Consider the following 20,329-nt stretch of genomic DNA (forward strand, 5'->3'; position numbering starts at 1 on the left):
CCAACGTGTTTTAACCCTTAGTTTTTTGTCTCAATTTTAATAAAAAAAAACTTTTTAACTTTGTAGCATATTGTCGTATAACTGGTAGGGATCGGGTTAACCATAGCTTTCTCTTTCGAAAAAAAAAAAAACCGCTTCTTGCAAACCAAACATTGTATCGATAAACTTAAAAAATGTTTTTGCTGACCAATATAATAAGACTAGGTTTTGTTGTATTTTTTGAAAAGTAAAAATATCATTTAAATGAGTTTTACTTTCAAAATCTTATGAGACATGAAAAATCACACAAATGAGTATGAGTTTTGTATCAACTTATTTTTCATGTGATTGTTTATATAGGTTAATCACTTTTGAAGTGTTTTAAGTATGAAATCTTATCATGAGCTGACACGTTTAAATGGAAGGGGATAGAAAGGATTAAATAAGATGAGGATGGCTGACTAACTAAGCGTTACGCACAAGCAGGGAACCCTTTTCCTTTCCACGTATATAATAGTCAACTCGACGCCCTTTCCAGTACTATTCACGCATGCTTTCCCGCTCGCCTGGCTGGTTGGTTTCTTTGCTTGTCTGTTTCCCAAGCGCAAAGAAACGGTTGTGAACGTGACAATTGGGGTCGTCTTCGAGTAAGAGGGGAAAAAAAGTCATGACTGCTGCTTCGAGGCTGAAGCCCGTGGCTGCGATGATCGCAGCGGCGGCAGCGGGGACGGTGGCGCTGCAGCGCGACGAGAAGAGCGATCGAGGGGAGAGGGCGAGCGCGCTGGAGAGCGTCATGAAGCGGATTCAAGCCGACGACGGGATAGTCCCCAGCAGGGAGGTCCAGGAGGCCTCGCTTATGGGCAGCAGCAGGATCAATCCGCTCGACATTCTCGTCGTCGGCGGCGGCGCCACCGGGTGCGGTGTCGCCCTAGACGCCGCCTCCAGGGGCCTTCGCGTCGGCCTCGTCGAGAGGGAGGATTTCTCATCGGGGACCTCATCCAGGTCCACCAAGTTGATCCATGGAGGTCCGGTGTGCTTTGCTGCTTTGCTAGTTGATCATGCTCCGTTTTGTGTGTGTGTTTTTTTCGAGGGAAATTGGAAATTGCATGTTCATCTCATCTCGATGATTCTTGGCGACGTGATTTCCCTTTTCCCCCTTCTCGTTTTGAATTATAGCATGTTTTGCTTGTGTATTTTGGTGCGTCGATGCCGATTCTCTCCGTTTGGTTTATTGGACGCACGGGTATTGATTCTTACATCTTACTGGGTCGGTGTTGATTGAATTTCAGAATTTTTGCTACTTTGAGTGTTGTACGTGCTGTGCTTATTCTTGTCTGGAAGATTAAAAAGAGAATAAAAAGAACAAGATGGTATCAGCGACAATCTCTTTCTCCATTATTAGAAACTCGAAATCCTGCATTCTGATATAAGTAATCATATCTCTTGTTTTTGCTACATATTGGCAGCAAATAGCTTCTTTTACCTTATGGCAAGTTGACAAGAAAATTCACACCCACTAGGGAAGTTACTGTTTAGTGGTCACGGGAACTTGCTGTTTAGTAGTTGGGGGAATGGGCTAAACTTGTTTGGCACGTATATACACTCCTATAAATACAGAAGGGCATTATATTTAATTTTATTATTTTTCTTTGTGCACATATGTATATGGTAATTGTAGTGTGGTGAATGAAACTAAACTTATCACTTCGAAACAATTATTTTGCTCAATTCAATAGATGAATTTTCTAGTTTTATGTCGTATCGTGGAAAGAACTATTTGGTGAGGTATCTTGATGCTATGTGAGATACGTTACTTGATGTCTAGCCCTCACGAATAAGCGAATGACAAAATTTTGTGCAATTATGACTTGGCAATTTTTTTGTTGTCGTTGTCACTGAGAACTCTTTATATTTGTTTAATAATGCAAAGTTTTTCTTTTTTTTGTGGTTTGTTCAGGTGTACGTTATTTGGAGAAAGCTGTATTCAATCTTGATTATGGACAACTTAGGCTTGTTTTCCATTCCCTTGAAGAGCGTAAGCAAGTTATCGAGAACGCTCGGCACCTGTGCCAAGCTTTGCCGTGCATGACTCCATGTTTTAGTTGGTTTGATGTCGTGTACTATTGGTTGGGGTTAAAATTATATGATTTGGTTGCTGGCCCCCGCATGCTGCATCTATCTCGATACTATTCAGTCAATGAGTCAATGGAGCTGTTTCCTACTCTTGCAAGGAAGGGTAACAGTGGAAACTTGAAAGGAACAGTTGTGTATTATGATGGACAGATGAATGACTCGAGACTGAATGTTGGATTAGCTTGTACTGCTGCTTTGGCTGGTGCGGCAGTACTTAACCATGCAGAGGCAATTTCATTTCATAAAGATGAGGTTTCTGAGCGGGTAACTGGTGCTTGCATTCGAGACAATCTAACAGGTGCAATGACATTTTTTCATGAAATAACATCAAATGGCGCATGTCATTCTAATTGCGAAGCCAACTCTTTTGCTCCATTGGTTCAAGTTGACCTACACAACTTCAAATTAATTAGATCATTGTATTTTACTTTGCATTTATTGGCCAGTGCCCTTGTTTCCTTTTTCTAATAATCGTGGTTCGGCCTTTCAACAATATTATTATTAGGAGGTAACAATTTCCTGTTTGACAACTAATGTCTTGTTGCAATTAGTAAAATAGTGGACTAGGATTTTATTTTTGACACTATGATAGTTGGCCTACACAACTGCAAATTGGAGAATATTATTGTATTTTACTTCCCTTGAATTTTAATATGGACGAGTGTCCTTGATTCTTTTTTTTCCCTAATTTCTGTTCAGCATATATTCTGTTTGAACATTCCCTAAAAAAATCAATTTACCATCAAACATTATTGTTATTATTATTGGGAGGTTACAAGTTCCTGTGTAACAACTAATTTGATATTGGAATTAGGAAAATATTGTACTAGGAAAAATATTCTAATTTTTTGACACTGTTGTATATTCATAAATGCTAATCATCATGATAGAATACCTTTAAAATTGTTTGGAAAGTTATTGCAATAACATTGCATTATAAGAGATACTTTGAATATGCATAGAAAAAATAACAACATTATATGAATAATACTTCAGTTCCCGTAAGCCTACATTCAAATGCTGGAGAGTTTGGATTGTAATAATTTGAACTGAGATGTCAAACAAGATTTTGTAAGAACTCTATGATTTGACCATATGATTCTGTTGCAAATATATTGATCTTTCTAAGTGCTTGTGTAGAATAGTGATAGTTGGTTTCAAACTGTGTTATTCTTTTATGAAACTCTAATTTTTTCTTTTAGTTATATGAACAAATTGAGTGCCTTCATAAAATGGAGTGGGTTGGTCAAATTCTTGCCCCTATCATGAAACAACCATCTAAGTTGTAGAATTTTTGAGTCGGTTTTTGATGTAGCTTGATATCTTAATTCAGTTGCAGATTGAAGAATATGTTCTTGCTTTTTGTTGTACAAAGTTTAAGGTGTCAACAATTATGAGGATCAAGTGCTAATATATAATTTAGAGATGAGGGAGATTTTCTGGGCAGGGATGAGAGTCCATAGTGAGTGAGAATTCTTGTGAGAAGAGCCCTCAACCTTATTGACCATAAAGAGGGTAGATAAAGTGAGGGAAGATCAGAGAAGGGAACTAAGCTGAGGGAAAATAGGATTTTCCATGACCTTAATTCTGGTAAGTGTTATAATGTCAACAGTTAATCTTATTAGAGTTGACTGATAAGCTCAAGAGAATGGTTGGAAGATCAGGAATAGTGATTTTATATTGGGCCTCTTTTCTACCAAGGCATTGTCCTTGTGGCAAGAGTAGTCTTGAAGGGGCAGAAATCATTAGATACATAGTGGTTAAGTATGTTTTGTAGGCAGATTGTGTTGATGAAAAGATCAAACTTGTTAGGGACAATGGACCTACCAAGTCCCTGTTTTATATGCACCTTTACCTCCAATGACTCTCTCTTCTTAAAGTTGAAACTAGGTTCGATGTTTCCATTCTTTCAAGAGTTGATACTTATCTATGTCACATGGGTGCGGGTGTGGGTGCGGGTGCGACACGGGTGCGGCGCAATTTCAAAAATTTTGGACACGGGGACTCGGCTATATATATATTAAAAAAAAAAATATATATATATATATGTATATATGTATATATGTATATATATATATATATATATATATATATATATATATATATATATATATATATATATATATATATATATATATATATATATATATAAGACTCAGTCAAAGTTGTGCCCATTAGGGGACAGGTGATGAGTTGTGAAGGCATTCTGTACACTTTCTTCATACAGGAATAATTCACTTTTGGGCACTTTCTTCATACACTGTAATAATTCACTTTCTTCATATAGGAAAAAACCACAAAAACTTGAGTTGTGCCCATTCTGTACTTAAAACTTGAAAGTGTACAGGTTTTTTAGTTGTGATGGGTTTTTTTCCTTACAGCTGTAGCCCAGAAAATTAAAAAAAAAAAATTCAAAATTTTTTTTTTCCAAAAAATGAACCAAAATGACCCTGGGTGCGTTGACCACACCCAGGGTCGGGTTGACCGAGTCCGAGCCGCACCCGTGTCCGCACCCGTGTCGGTGCGTGTCGACGCGGGTGCGGCGACCTTGGAGCCGAGTCCGTGTGACATAGATACTTATAGTTCTTATGATTCATCATTTTGATTGTAACTGCCTTTAGATATGATTTGGTTTGATGTGAGGATGAACAATAGCAGTGAAGGTATGAGAATGAAACAAAATGTGATGAACTGGACGTGTGCCTTGGATCTGTATTGCATATCAGGAAGCTCAGGTTCTGGGCTAAGTCTGGAGCATTTTATTGTTGACCTCTTGGTCTTCATTAAGCTCTTCATAAATGAAATAGGCCGAGTTTAATACTATTGTTATTTTTTTACAATAAAAGAACAAAAAATGACATCAGTCATAAGAAAGAGTATTTCTCTCTCAAAAACAAAGTCAAAGCATTCAATGAAAAAGAATTAAAGTTATTTATGTCGTAATGACTAGATCAAATCAATAGACCACCCTTTCTCCTCCTCTGGATAACCAAGAAATTATAGCATTTCTTTTGGAGACTTGTCATTCTCATGTATTGGAGCGGAGTATAACTGCTTCTAGAAACCCAAGAAGAGTTCTTTGAGATACCCAAAGTGAGATGTGTAATCTCCTCTTGGCGCCATACAGTAACACTATGAACCAGACATGCTATGCCTTTTCAATCACATTATTTACTCCTTAAGTGCCAGCCTTGAATGTAATTAATTATTATTCTGGAATGATTTGTTTGATTGCATAATTGATGTCTGATGGATGCATTTGTAAAGTAACTTCCTCAAGGTGTTCTATCACTGTTGATGCTGCAAGTCTTTGTTTAAGCTGTGACCAGTTCTTTTTTCCTAGTCAATAAAACTAAGGATCAACATACTGCTGGTGACAAACAAGATTACTGCCTCATATGGTGAATCTCGGGTATCTCTAAATTGTGGAAGCTCTCATTTTGTCCAAGGAACTTCTGTTGCCTTTTTTTTTTCTAAAGTTCTTCAGATGCATGTTTTGATGTCAAAGTGCATATGTTTGTCATGGTAGGAAAGTATTATTCCACACCTGTCCCAGTAGAGCTTCATTTGAACATGTCTTCCTATTGCTCACCTTATTTAATAATTTAATCCCAAATTATATGTATGATCAAAGCAATGTCTTGGCTGGACTCTATTAGTAGTTAACGTGACCTATCGTGATCATTACCTGGCTGTTTTCTGATTTTTGAGTTTATGCAATGTTTCCTTGTTCATCATTTTAGAATTGAGTGTTTCATATCAACCTTGTGATCACTTTAGCAACTAAAACTCTTTCCTGCATTTGTTATGGTCCTTACCTTCTGACAGTACTTCAGGCAAAGAGTTTGATGTGTATGCAAAAGTCATTGTAAATGCGGCTGGGCCATTTTGTGATTCTGTTCGGAAAATGGCTGATAAAGATGCTGCACCAATGATATGTCCTAGCAGTGGAGTGCATATAATTCTTCCTGATTATTATTCTCCTGAAGGAATGGGCCTTATTGTTCCCAAAACTAAAGATGGTCGTGTGGTGTTTATGCTACCATGGTTGGGACGAACACTTGCAGGAACAACCGACTCCAGTACTACAATAACAATGCTTCCAGAACCTCATGAAGATGAGATACAGTTTATTCTAGATGCTATCTGTGATTACCTTAATGTAAAGGTGCATATAATATAGTCCAATCTGTGATTACCTTTTCATGTTTAATTCTCAAATCATGAACTTTCTGTCTCTCTGTTTAAAACGAATCCCTTCTTTTTTACTTCCACGTGATTCAGTAATCTTTTTCGGATGAGTTGAACTAATTTTGTGTTACGGATTTTTATATGCATAGTTTCATTTCAACTGCTATAGTGTGAGCACAGGATTCTTCCCTTGTTCTTTTTTCACATTTTCTTCTTTTCCTTTTTCTGTTTCTGTTCAAGAAAATGCAACTAATTATTTTCCTACTGTTATAAGTAAAATAATAGGGTGTAAACATGTAGAAAGACATTATGAATTCCACATAAAACTTGGAGGAGATAAACTTTGACTTATGTCTTTTGTAGTTTAAACTTTAAAGAAAAAGCAGTAAGCTGTTCCTGACATTGTTTATTAACTTTTGTTTCTAGATTTCTTATAACACTTTTAGTAGTTTGTTCCATTTGTCAATAATTTGGTTTTTATTTCATACAAGGAGTTTTTGTTTTCTTCAAGTTGGATATACAATTTTTCAGATGAAAAAAGTCACTGATGGACTATGTTGTTGTGGAGAAATACATTTATGATCTTGCCTCAATGCCAGGCTTATGCAAAAGTGGTTGGATGTCTATCATTACTCAATATAATGGCATAGATATTCATGCAAGGCATATAACTTCAGATAGATGTCTGCCATGTTTACGGAGATTTCTTCCTTTTGAGCTATAGTTTCTAGTGGACATAGAAGGGCTGATATATCAGATGGAATCATGGATGCTTTTCTTAATGAAAAAATGATTGAAGTTCACATATGCTAAGAATTTTTTTCTTAGTGAACTTTTTTAGAAGAATGGCCTGTATGCTTCACTTTTGTTTGTTTTGCATGACCAGCTTCATTAAAGAATTTTATCTATTAGTGAAACTCCATACCATGACATTTTTTTCTTGGTTGAAGCCTTGACTTTTATCTTTAGCTAATTCTTGGTTTGTTTAGACAAGAAACAGTTAGTGCACAGTTTTTTTGGCTAATGTGAAAATCTTCAATTGCATTGATATAGGAGATGTATGAAGCAACAAAAAGTCTGCAATGATGGGGCTTGGTAACTAGATTTGTGAATTTAGGGTGGCAATACAATGATTGTACCTTCACCTCCCAATCTGTGAAAGAATGTTGCCTGATTTATATGTGGAACTGCATATCATGTATGGAATTAGATGAACATAACTTCTGGCATCTCTCTCATTTTAACAAGCATGTCACACTTTAAGCCTCAAAAAAGGGTTTAACTGATTTATCCGCCATGGTGGTGAGAATGTTGTTCACAGCTAGCTGTGTAAGCTGATATGCATATGTGCCATAAAAAAACATACAGGCTTCTATTCCACTTGCATATGCACATACACAGCTACATGCATAAGCAGACAATCTAAATGGATGTGAACAATACACAGTTTTACACAACAATTGGTCATTAAAATGTGTCAACTGAAATCATTTATTGAGTATTTCAGTAAACAATTTTACCTTGTTCATGTTTATTGGTTTTCTCACGTCAGTTGATATTTTTGAGAAAGTTTCAATTGGGACTAGTAAATGTCAAAACCAACTTAATTATTCCTATTTATGCATTTATTTTAAATTACATCGATATATTTTTATGGTGCCCCCCAGACAATTCTTGCTATCTCTCACTCCATGCTCCTAGTCTGGAACATGGTTGCCAGTTGAGGAAGCGGGAGCGGGAAGCGATACGGGAAGCGGGAGCGGGAAGCGAGGCACTTTCAAAATTTTAGGAAGCGGGGAAGCGTGGGACCACTTAGGAGCGATTCGGGAAGTGTTTCGGAAGCGACTTAGGAAGCGTCTCGGAAGCGAGGGGGAAGCGAAAAAAATAAAAATAAAAAATAAAAAGTACAAAAAATTGAAAAAAACAGGGGAAGCGAGGGGGAAGCGTGATGGGAAGCGCGCTTCCCATTAAAGGGAAGTGTGTCCCCCATTAAAGGGAAGCGCGCTTCCCAAAAAAGGGGGACGCTTCCCCCCACGCTTCGGAAGCGCGACGTTCCGCGCTTCCGAAGCGCGCTTCCCCTTTTAGCTAGGCGCTTCCGGTAACCCTGGTCTGGAACTATTTTTGCTTCTACACTTGGTACCTAAAGGCGGCAGTTGATTGATGAGGTTGATTAAAATTTCATGTCCATAACCTTGTTACTGTTGGTTGATCTCAATATTGATATGGCTAAAAGTGAGTAAGTTCTAAAATATTATGTTGTTGAATATGTGCTGCTATTACTCATTATGATATTCTGTTTTCTGTTCTTCCATCTGAATAAAGAAAATTTTAGAAATAATAGTGATAAAAATTATGTACATATTTCAGCTTAATGTCATTATTTTTCAACTTTTGTCAACTTTTTTGAATTGCATTTCAGCTTAATGGTATACCTATCGTCAACTTGTCAAGAAGGGCAGTTGGCCCAGATGGTATACCTATCGAGGCTTGGAAATGCTTGGGAGAGAAAGGTTTAGAATGGTTGACAAATCTTTTTAACAAGATTTGGCGGACAAATAAGATGCCTAATGAGTGAAGGAAGAGTACTTTGGTGCCTCTATATAAGAATAAGGGTGATATACAAGATTGCACAAACTATCGTGGTATAAAACTCATGAGTCATACTATGAAACTTTGGGAGAGGGTGATTGAGTCTAGGTTGAGGAAGGTTGTCATGATATCAGAGAATCAATTTAGTTTTATGCCTGGAAGATCAACTGTGGAAGCTATATATCTTCTTAGACAACTTATTGAGAGAAATAGAGAGAGGAACAAAGATTTGCATATGGTTTTTATTGATTTGGAGAAGGCATACGATAGAGTACCTAGGGACGTTCTCTGGTGGACAATCATGAAGAAAGGTGTTTCTCTCAAGTACATTAGTATAATTAAGGATATGTATGAAGGAGTAGTAACCAATGTCCGCACTTGTGGAGGGGTGACAACCAATTTTCCTATAACGGTTGGGTTACATCAAGGATCTGCTTTAAGCCCTTTCCTATTTGCTATAGTGATGGATGAGCTTATGAGATCAATTCAAGAAAATGTGACGTGGTGTATGTTGTTTGCTGATGATATTGTTTTGATTGATGAGTCTAGAGCTGGGGTTAATGCTAAGTTAGAATTATGGAGACAGACATTGGAAGCAAGAGGTTTTAAGTTGAGTAAGAGTAAGACAGAATACATGGAATGTCGGTTTAGTAAGCAATGAAGTAGTGATGGGAGTGTAGTGAAGCTTGGTGAGCAAGAAATATCGGTGGATGATTGTTTCAAATATTTGGGATCTATCATTCAAAAGTATGGAGAAATTGATGGAGATGTAAATCATAGGATAAAGGTTGGGTTGATGAAATGGAAAAGTGCAACTGGAGTGTTGTGCGATCGTAGAATGCCATTGCGGTTGAAGGGAAAGTTTTATAGGACGACTATTAGGCCCGCTTTACTATATGGTACGAAATGTTGGGCTGCCAAGAGACATCATATTCAAAAAATGAGTGTAGATGAGATGCGTATGCTGAGATGGATGTGTGGAAATACAATAAAAGATAAGATTCAGAACGAGGATATATGTAAGAAGGTAGGTGTTGCACCCATTGAAAATAAGATGAGAGAGAATCGTTTACGGTGGTTTGGACATATTCGGCGAAGGCCTAATGATGCTCCAGTTAGAAGGATGGAGAAATGGGAAAATATATTAGTTAAAAAAGGTCGGGGTAGGCCTAAAAAGACATGGATGGAGGTGATAGGAAAGGATATGAATGCTTTGAACCTCACCGAGGACATGGCATTGGATAGAAATGATTGGAGGAGAAGGATTCATGTGGATGACCCAAAATGATTTTCTTTTTTGGTTCATATCGTTGACCCCAATTGTTTTGGGATGAAGGCGTAGTTGTTGTTGTATTTCAGCTTAACGCTCTTATTATTTTTCTTCTTTTGGCTTCTTGTTTCCCCCAGTTGTTTTGGTATGTTTAGATATTGCTGGTTTTCATATTTTCAGTTATTTTCGACAAACACACAACACTGCACATTTTTTTGATAGGCAAGCTGGGGTTAGGCAGACCCCCACCAGTTGTACAAGGTACCATTGGGTTTTGAACTTGCAATGTCCCAACACAACGTTGACTTGCACTAACAGCTCCTACCAAACAAGCGGAGCCCCCATTGGTAAAGGAAAAATTCAAAGAGAGAACACTTTACATTGCATTAAATGAAACTTAGAAAGTATTCTGTGCCATTTTCTAAAAAGTTCATCTATCATTATCTAAATGTTTATGGTCATGATATACCCTATGCTGCTAGATCTCCGTTCATCACCAGCATGTTTTCTTGGGAAACTTCTCCATTGGCTAGGATGTAGGTCTCTTGGAAAGACAAACCTCATGCGAGTGATTATTTGTATGGTGATTTTCTTTGAAGTGCATACTTGATACAGATGATTCTAAAGTATCATACTTGAAACTTAGTTATGCTGTACTAGTCATTTTAGGACAATTTATCACTTGTATTTTGAGTTCTTTTTGAAGCATGAAAACAATTTTCTGTGGGAAAACTCAAAAAATTTAGGTACGGAGAATAGATATTCTTTCTGCTTGGAGTGGTATTCGACCATTGGCCATTGATCCATCAGCCCAAAACACTGAGAGCATTTCTAGGGATCATGTTGTGCGTGAAGATTATCCTGGTTTGGTCACCATTACTGGAGGAAAGTGGACAACATACCGAAGGTATGATTTTTTTAATGTGCCAAGGCAATTGCCCCACGTGCTTTTATCAATCTTTCTTTTATGCTCTGTTTCTCATCAGAGTACTACAACATTGCAGTTACTTTTCATTCACTTCTCTCTCTCTCACTATATCACTTATTTGATTATTGCTAAGGACTACCAACAATTATAAACACGTTCATTAAAAGTAAAAAACATAGAGACTTTAATATGTAAGGATTCAAAATGTGCTAAGAAGAAATTCACAAGTTATTTTAAATTTATGATCAACTAAAGTGTTTGTTGGTTGTAAATAGGTCTATTCTGTATAGGTTGATACGTTGGTGATTTTTTTATATGATTAATGGAATTTATGTCATTTCTATGAGTTTCTATTGAACAATACTATTTAAAATACAGATTCTGCTTCTGTTTCTTCAGAATTATTTTTTTGCTTTTTGTATATTAAATGGGTTCTCAATATTAAATTTTTTTCTTGTTTTTTTACATGATATTATTATCTTCAAATTTGAGTAAAGGCAACAATTGTGACTTAGAGGCATGCAATTCCAAGCAACATTATCCAAGCCAAGCAACTCTTTTGAATGTCCAAGGAACTGATAACTGGTTTACTCAATCTTGAACATGCTGCAACCAAAGTGAGATTCCTAAAACCAGGGCACTTACTGACTGGAGCTCTGACATTGATGGCGAAACTATCCTGACATAGGCCCTAATGATTTTATTCCAGCTCTTCACTTTTCCTCATTAAGTCATCAGCTCTGGCAAGATGGGTCACCAGCCTTGCCTTCAAGTAATTTTCCTTTGGCAGGGAATCACCCTTTCTTTCTAGCCACTGCTTAACAGCCTTAAGGAAATTAACCACCTGATTACCTTGTGTTATGTTTTATAGCTGTTAGATGAAGGAAGCGTTCTTGTCCTTGAATCTTCCTTCTTTGCAAACCTGTTCTTTTACTGAGGAACTTTTCTTAAGGCTTTGGCATTTTTTTGAAAGTATCTCCATCTGTAATGCAAGCTGGTTCTCATGAGCGTCAATTGATAGCTGCATCACTATCTTTTCAGTAGATTGGAGTTAAAAACACCATCTTCTGTTAACACGTTGGGTCTTCAATCTGCTTTTCTGATAGCCATAAAGGGCAATGGAAGCAACTACGCTAGTATGCAATATTAACAGAGGATAGGAAAAATACCTGTGATTTTTTTCTTTTCAAGAGTAAATGACACTCCATGTTCCCTTTCCCTTTGGTACTGAGCTGCACAGTCTTATTAAGAGGTAAAACCTCAATTTCCTCTTCAGTTTTGCTTGCTTCAAGTACCTTTTCATTTTAGTTGCACCATTGATGCGAGTTTCGTCACTTTTACAACAGCACCATCACTACCAAAGTTCTTAAATAATTTTTAATAAGTTTGATCCATATCTGATAACTGCTGCTATTCGGTGCATGGCAGAATGAATTCTTCCTGCAATCTTTCAAGTATATCTGCTTGTCAATGTAAATGACAACATTGAAAATACTATGCAGAGTGTTTCTAGGTTCCAGAAAGCTACATGGACCCCACCACTGTGCCAACCTTAAAAGCCAATGAAATTTGCAAAGTTTTAATAATACACAATAGTGTCATGCATTATATTTTTTAGTATGTCAGAGCGAGCTAGTCTATTTTGATACTGCACTTCATGCACTGTTTTTGGTTTCTTTGAGGTTTTGATCTGTAATTTTTAATAGTTAGAATATTATTTTATGATACTATTCTTTGACATATATTCTTCAATTCACTGCCAAGAATTCAATGCCTTATGTGGATGTGTTTTCCCCTTCCTTGGTTCTTTGAATGTCTTTGGAAGATTTTCCCTTGGTTTAGTGTATTTTATCCCTGACACCCTGTTGTGTTCACTTTCAGCATGGCAGAGGATGCAGTTAATTTAGCTATAAAAGCTGGGAAATTGAATCCATCAAATTCATGTGTTACCCATAATCTTCGCATTCTTGGTGGAGATGACTATGATCCTGCATCATTTACCATGCTTGCCCAACAATACACGCGCATGAAGAAGGTATCCTCTGGAAAAATTGTTCCAGGGGTGATGGACAGTGCTGTGGCTAAGCATTTGTCACATGCGTATGGCACAATGGCAGAAAGGGTAGCAAATATAGCACAGGTTGGTTTGCCTCTGTGTGTATTCAGTTAATTTTTAAAAAAATTGCAATAAATACTCATACTGACTTGTGAAAGATGTCCACAATGTCATTTGTGTGATGCTCTTGAATAAAGTTGATGGCCTCTAGTCATGTTCCTGATTAAAGTTGATGGCTTCTCTTTCATGAGCTGAAGTATATGCTTTGGTGTATCACTTATGGGCAAGCGAACACTCAAGAATATGACCTCTTATGGGGTCAACACATGAACAATCCCTTGAAGAAAGCTTACAATGGTTGGGGTTTAAACTTTAACCCCATATTTATACACAAATGAGAGGCTCAAAGGAGCCGTTGGGACCTACCCAACGGCTGAAAAATATAGCTGTTGGGTAGAGTCTCAACGCATCTTTTGGACTCTTTTGGGGATATTCTCAATAAGCCCCTTGAGACTGAGAATATTTACAACAATAAAAATTAAAGAGAAAAAGATAAAAATACATATGAATTTTGTACATGTAAAGATACCAAAATACCCCTAGGCTATGTCACACGGACTCGGCTCCAAGGTCGACGCACCTGCATTGACACACACCGACACGGGTGCGGCTCGGACTCGGTCAACCTGACCCTGGGTGCGGTCAACGCACCCAGGGTCATTTTGATCCATTTTTAAATTTTTTTTTTTTAAAAAAAAAATTCTGGGCTACAGAATTTAAGGAAAAAAACCCCCTCTTGTAAGGAAAAAAACCCTGAATCAGGCTTCACAACTCATCACCTGTCCCCTAATGGGCACAACTTTGATCGAGTCTTATATGTATATATATAGCCGAGTCCCCGTGTCCAAAATTTTTGAAATTGTGCCGCACCCGTGTCGCACCCACACCCGCACCCTCACCCATGTGACATAGCCCCTAGGATATGTATGTACAAAAATACATGTATATATATATATATGTTTACATTAACATTCTCATCATTTATAGTTTCTAATTAGTTATTTTTATCTTCATGGCGATATGGCCAAAGGCTATTTTTATCATTTAAATTGTGCTTTTATGTTAAATAGCACACCTGACAAGATTGTTAGCATGTGTGCATGTGTTGAGTGTGACGGTTTGTACTTGTCACCATGCTTTAAAGTTATTCTTTGTGATTTCTGTGCACATGATTAGTTGCCTTTTATCAGAATCAGAGGGAAATAAAAGCATTATGTTAGTCTCAAATGTCATATGATGGGAAGATCATGCATCCATTCATTCAATTGTGAAAAATTTGGGGAAGTTTGTGAACGCTGAAAATGAGAAGCTTTCTCTTGAAAGCTATCCAACACAGTGCTAACCAACTCTTTTGATCAATCTTGTAGAATGAAAATCTGGGCAAGCGGCTTGCTCTTGGATACCCTTTCCTAGAGGCCGAGGTGGCGTACTGTGCTCGGAATGAGTACTGTGAATCTGCCATTGACTTTATTGCTAGAAGAAGCCGCCTTGCGTTTCTTGACACTGATGCTGCTGGCCGAGTTTTGCCGCGGGTAATTGAGATACTGGCTGACGAGCACAAGTGGGATAAGGCACGGCAGAGGGAAGAGTTGCAGAATGCCAGGGCCTTCTTAGAAACCTTTAAGTCCTCTAAAAATGCACAGTTACGTGATGGAAAGCATACAGGTTACTAATCTTGTTCTCCACCAGTGCCTGTTACATAAACAAGTAAACCAATTTAAATTTTAAATGTTACAATGTACCTTCTCCCGTAATTTACTGTATCACAAAAGAAAAAAGTGATTATTCACCTCACCTGCATAGTCCATTTCTGAAGTAAATAATGGAGAATGTTTTTGTTACCTTGTCTTTTTTCAACTCATCAAACTTTGGTGGGTCAATTGAAGTAGGATACAAAAACAAAATTTTTTATGCAAAAACCAGTTTATTATGGTTCTATATGGGAAAAGCTTGTGTTCTTGTCTTGAGAACTCTATGGTGGAATCACTTCCAGATATGTTTTTCATCATCTTTTGATATTCATGTTTAATAAGGATGTATCTCATTCAAATTAGAAGCAAAGATGTTTTGGTTGTGTTCTGTTCTTATATGTGCTCTCTCTAAAGGCCTTTCTTAATATTCTTTTCCATGATCACTAGTCCCCATGTCCTCATGTCTCTGTCCGATGTAAACGTGTGGCTGATATGATTTTTATCATGTTTTATTACTTTTCTATGATATGCCAACTATTATAGGACAATCTTTGCCAGATATCATAGTCAGAAATCTCGTTCTCTAGAAGATCTGCGCGACGAAAATCTCATGATATTTTAAAAATTTTGGTTTTTCTCAGAAAAAAAAATCTCAGGAAAATGTTTGCACATATGAAATTTTGGTTTTTCTCAGAAAAAAATCTCAGGAAAATGTTTGGACAAATGAAATTTATAAAGTTATATAAAATATACTATGAAGATATGAAAAAAATATAAATAATATAAAAAACCAAAAAACTATTTTATCGTGATAAAAACCTGATTTGAAAATATCACATTTTTTCGGCATCATATCGGCCTTTAAAAATCTTGCGATAAAATTGTGATTTTGAAAAATATGCCTATATTTGTGACTATGCCGGATGAGAGAGAGAGAGAGAGAGAGAGAGAGAGAGAGAGAGAGAGAGAGAGAGAGAGAGAGACTTTCTTCTTGAAATTATATCGGGTATAGTTTTTGCTATTCGAATCTGTCTAGTCCTTCTTAGGTCAGGTTCTATCCAACCCATGTTTGGACTCGGTACGAGCATCTCAACATCGGATGCAAATTAGTTCTGTCTGGTTGCGGATCAAGTCCAACCTGTTGACAGCCCTATGCGGCAGTACCAATATTCTTTTTATTTTTCTGTTAGATTTGGTCGATTACCATACGACCTAGTAAAGGCTCCATTCCAAAACAGCCACCTGAAAATTTTACCTGTTTTGCAGTCTTCTCCAAATAGACACAAACCCATTCACTTGCCCAGTTAGATCAGGACAGGTTGGGGTGGGACTGTCGACAGTTCGGGTATCTGATCCATCAGTATTTTCCCACTGCCCAAATAACTTGGGTTCAGGTTAGAGTTTTGTAGGGTCAAGAAATTAAAATCTAAAATCTAAAATCCAGCCCATATAATTTAAGGAGTTTATTTTCATCAAATAGTACGTGTAAAATAGTCAGTCAAGAGTAGTGTGGGTGGATATCTGACAAAAATTATAATGCCCAACTCGACCCACATGTTTTTTCTGGATAATCCAAGGGAAAACCCCCCATCACTGACCGCACCTTGGCTGGCCTCGGGTTGGTAAAACCCTTAATGTCCCCCCCTGCCCACCGGAGAGTACACCCAGCTTCTACCTTGCGGCAAGGGACACCATCCCTGGGTTTCAACTTGGTGACATTCCGTCAACTTGGTGACATTCATAAGTCGCCCCTAACCAGATGAACGGAGCCCTTGTGGGCAAAGGCGTAGCTAGGGGGGGGGGCAGGACTGGGCTGTAGCCCAGTCCTGCCTCCCGAAACAGTTAAGTTTTTTTTTAAAAAAGCCCAGTCCTATCCCAGCCCTGGTTCCATATGAAATAGATTTTTATCCATTTTTGTAGCCCAGCCCAGTCCTAGCCCAGCTCTGACTGCAGCAAATAGTTTGATTTGTCCATATGAAATAGATTTTTATTAATAATTGTAGCCATTTTTTATTTTATCTCAAAAAAAAAAAAATCGGGGGCTCTGCCTCCGAACCCCCGACTATCGCACAAATAAATTTTTTTTTGCTACACCCATGTTTGCCCCCCCCCCTCCTCACATGAATCCTAGCTACGCCCCTGCTTGTGGGCCACATTTTTTTTTTTTGAAAGGCAAGCTGGGGTTAGGCAGACCTCCACCAGTGATTATTCAACGTATCACTGGGTTTTGAACCTGCAACGTCCCACCACAATGAGACGTGCAATGACAGCTCCTACAAAACATACCCACATATTACATGGGTTAAGCCTAACCTAATACAAACCCGATCCTTTGACAACCCTAGACTGGGGCAAAACAAGTTGATTTGGATTTAATAACATGATTTATTTTTATTTATTTGTTTATTTTTCAACACATAAGGTGGGAGATAACCTCTATGTGAATTCAAATCAAATCACTGAGTTATAATAGTGTGACCTAACCATCCAGCTATCTAATTTGATCCGTATCATTTAAATGAAAGGTGGCATTATTGGAAAAGAAGGGAAATACAAACAAGTCATGGATTTAGTGATATGAATGATTTGTTTTTTTCAAATGGTGGATCCGTGTTCTTCTTAGGAAATAATGTTGCTATTATGGTTTCACAAAAAGAGTCTAAAATACCAAGATACGCAAGCGACATTTTTTCAATTAAATTGTTTTGCTGTTTGTGAGCTTTGCTATCTAAAATCTTGGTGTATACGCTTTATTCACATGAAATTAAAAAAGAGAATAAAATAATCAGCTGACTATAAATATTAAAAAAAGTAAACTTCAACCCTTCAAAACGAAATATGTGATACACCGAGGAGATATCCCATGTGGTAAGCGGGGTCCTGTGTCAAGCTGAAGGCCCAGGATCGATTCTCTCTGTCACATGGGGTGGCTGTTGTTCTGGTAGAGGTCCACCTAACCCCAGCTTGCCTTTAAAAAAAAAGTGATACAAATATGCAAAATGTATTTTTCAGTTTATTTTATTTTTTACAATAAAAATGACATCTATGTGCTTGAATTCATAAAAAATGACTCATGAATCACTCCTTCCTATCACAAAGTAGGCTCATATAGAGTTTGAAAATCAATGGCCAAAAGTTTTTAAAGTTTTAAAAGTTATTTTTTAATTAAAAATATGTGATACAAATATGCAAAAATGTGTTTTTCAGTTTTTATTTTATTTTATTTTTTTTTACTATATAAATGTCAGCTATGTGCTTCATTTCATAAAGATCGACTCTTGAATCACTCCTTTATATAAAGTTCGAAAATCAATGGCTAAAAGTTTTAAAAGTTTAAAAAAGTTATTTTAATTAAAAATGAATAGACACCCGTTTCTAGTGCATTAACTATATGAGAACTAATGTGTGAACCACAATTTTCATGGATTTTATGTTATTTTCTCTTGAATCTAACCGTACAGATGTGATCTGCATGTTTGGTCTTGAATTGTCTGATTTTGATGCATAAACGAGATTTTTTTAAGGCTTTAAAATCAATGGCTTATAGTCTTCATAAATATTCAAACATTCAAAAATTATATTTTTCATTGAAAATACTTCCTAGCAAATTCACCATGCCAAGCATATCCACATGGTTGGATTTGAAAAAAAAGTGTTGGAAATGCCCATGTTTCTAGTTCTCATATTTTAGTTCTCATATCCTAGTGATTCTACCAACACATATCAGAAGGTGCCAAAAAATAACCCATTTAGATGTGTTTCGCATCTTTCGTTTCATGTTTTCTCACCACATGTGAATTTAGTTAAATCGAACAAATAAATAATAATCAAGTAATCTTAAAGATTATAAATTACAATCACAACACTTTTCACAAAGAGAGGATCACTTTTCACCATTATAGTAGCCTTGGATGTCGTTCATCTTAAAAATGAATGACACCCATCAAAACGGAAAATGATCGTATTGTACGATCAATTTGACACATTTTCCTAAAAAACTTACAATTTTTGCTATTCTACCAATGTCCAAAATCGCAAATACCCAAACTTGTTAGGACATTTTTACCCTTCACAATTATGAATTGATGGGTTATTGTGATAAAATTGTACTGCTTGACTTGAAGATTCATGAAAGAGGAGTTAGAAGACGAGGAAAAAGTCATGGTGGTGACATAAGGTACAATTGCGCCTTCTCTATCTCTCTCTCTTCTTTTCTCTTTCTCTGTTTTTTTCCTCTCTCTATTTTTTTTCAGCTCACGATTTTAGAGAGGAGTTTAATCCCTCTCTTTTTATAATGAGAGACTCACTCTCCTAAGGGGCATGACACCCCCTTTTAGATAGACATGGGTAGAGTTCTACCCAAAGTAAAACTCTACCTCTACCTTCTTTTGTCATGTTAGTTTATTTTATTTTTATTATTATTTTTGTTTCTTATCTTGTGGAGGAAGTTTGTACATTAAGAGGGTGATGCCCCCTTCTAGATAGATATTGTTGCACATTAAGGGGAGGGACGCCCCCTTCTAGATAGATATTGCTTGGGGTAGAGTTCTACCCAAGGTGGAACTCTACCCTACCATGTCCTCTTTAATATATATATATCTTAAAGTTTAAATTCATTCTTGTGTTTTAAATAAGTTATAGATGAATTATGGGTCTGGGTTGGACCCATGATATAAATTCATATCCATTTGGATCTTAGCTTATACAAAACACTAGTCAATATGGATCTTGGATTAGGTTCATATCCATATTGATGTCAATCCAAATATAAATGGAGCGGGTCAACTTTGATCCAAAATAAAAAAGACCCAAAAAATAGAGGCCAGTCAAATTTGAAAAATGCATTTTCTGAACCAACCCATATTCGAATTCGATAAAACATATCTCCTACTAGATCCACATTTTATAACAGATCTAACTACGGTCCTAGATCCATTTTACTCCTGAATTTAACTTAATCTTAACCTAAATTTTGCTCAAATTTAAAGGTTAAAATAAATAAATTTCATAAGCTTTACATATCATATTTAAATATCTTCAATGGGCCCTGGACCAGGTCTAGACCTCCATTGACGTCAGCCATATTTAATGATTTTAAGCAATTTTGATATATTAAATATAATATTTACTTAAAAATTATTTTTTAAGCTTAAAAGTATAGAAAATATTACAAGATATTGCAGGAACACCCCTATTTATACACACAAAGGAGCCATAGAGCCCTTTGAACACTCCCAACGCCTAGAAATAAAGTCGTTGGAGAGATCCCAACGACTCTATGTGGCTTTGACCACTATGCCCTCAACTACAAACTAAATATCTAGTTTGTATAAAAAATAAACAAGACTATTGTGCCCCTAATGTGTACAACCTATTACATGACTAGTGAAAAGAAGAAAATGCCCCTAGAGGATATATATATATATATATTA

At 36.8% G+C, this 20,329-nt stretch overlaps 1 protein-coding gene across 1 annotated transcript; it reads left to right on the forward strand.

Annotated features, from left to right (window-relative positions):
- The first annotated feature begins 646 nt into the window (after window positions 1-646).
- Window positions 647-15,048, forward strand: LOC149819027 (glycerol-3-phosphate dehydrogenase SDP6, mitochondrial-like). Its single transcript, XM_089984991.1, has 6 exons — window positions 647-1,004; window positions 1,937-2,410; window positions 5,949-6,280; window positions 10,909-11,069; window positions 12,972-13,230; window positions 14,574-15,048. Exons 1-6 carry the CDS (start codon window positions 647-649, stop codon window positions 14,877-14,879), a joined length of 1,890 nt encoding a protein of 629 aa, XP_089841117.1. The 3' UTR covers window positions 14,880-15,048.
- Window positions 15,049-20,329: the final 5,281 nt, after the last annotated feature.

This window comes from Nuphar pumila, chromosome 13 (genome assembly GCF_984573655.1).
Source record: "Nuphar pumila chromosome 13, dmNupPumi1.hap1.1, whole genome shotgun sequence".
In the NCBI taxonomy this organism is placed as follows: Eukaryota; Viridiplantae; Streptophyta; class Magnoliopsida; order Nymphaeales; family Nymphaeaceae; genus Nuphar; species Nuphar pumila.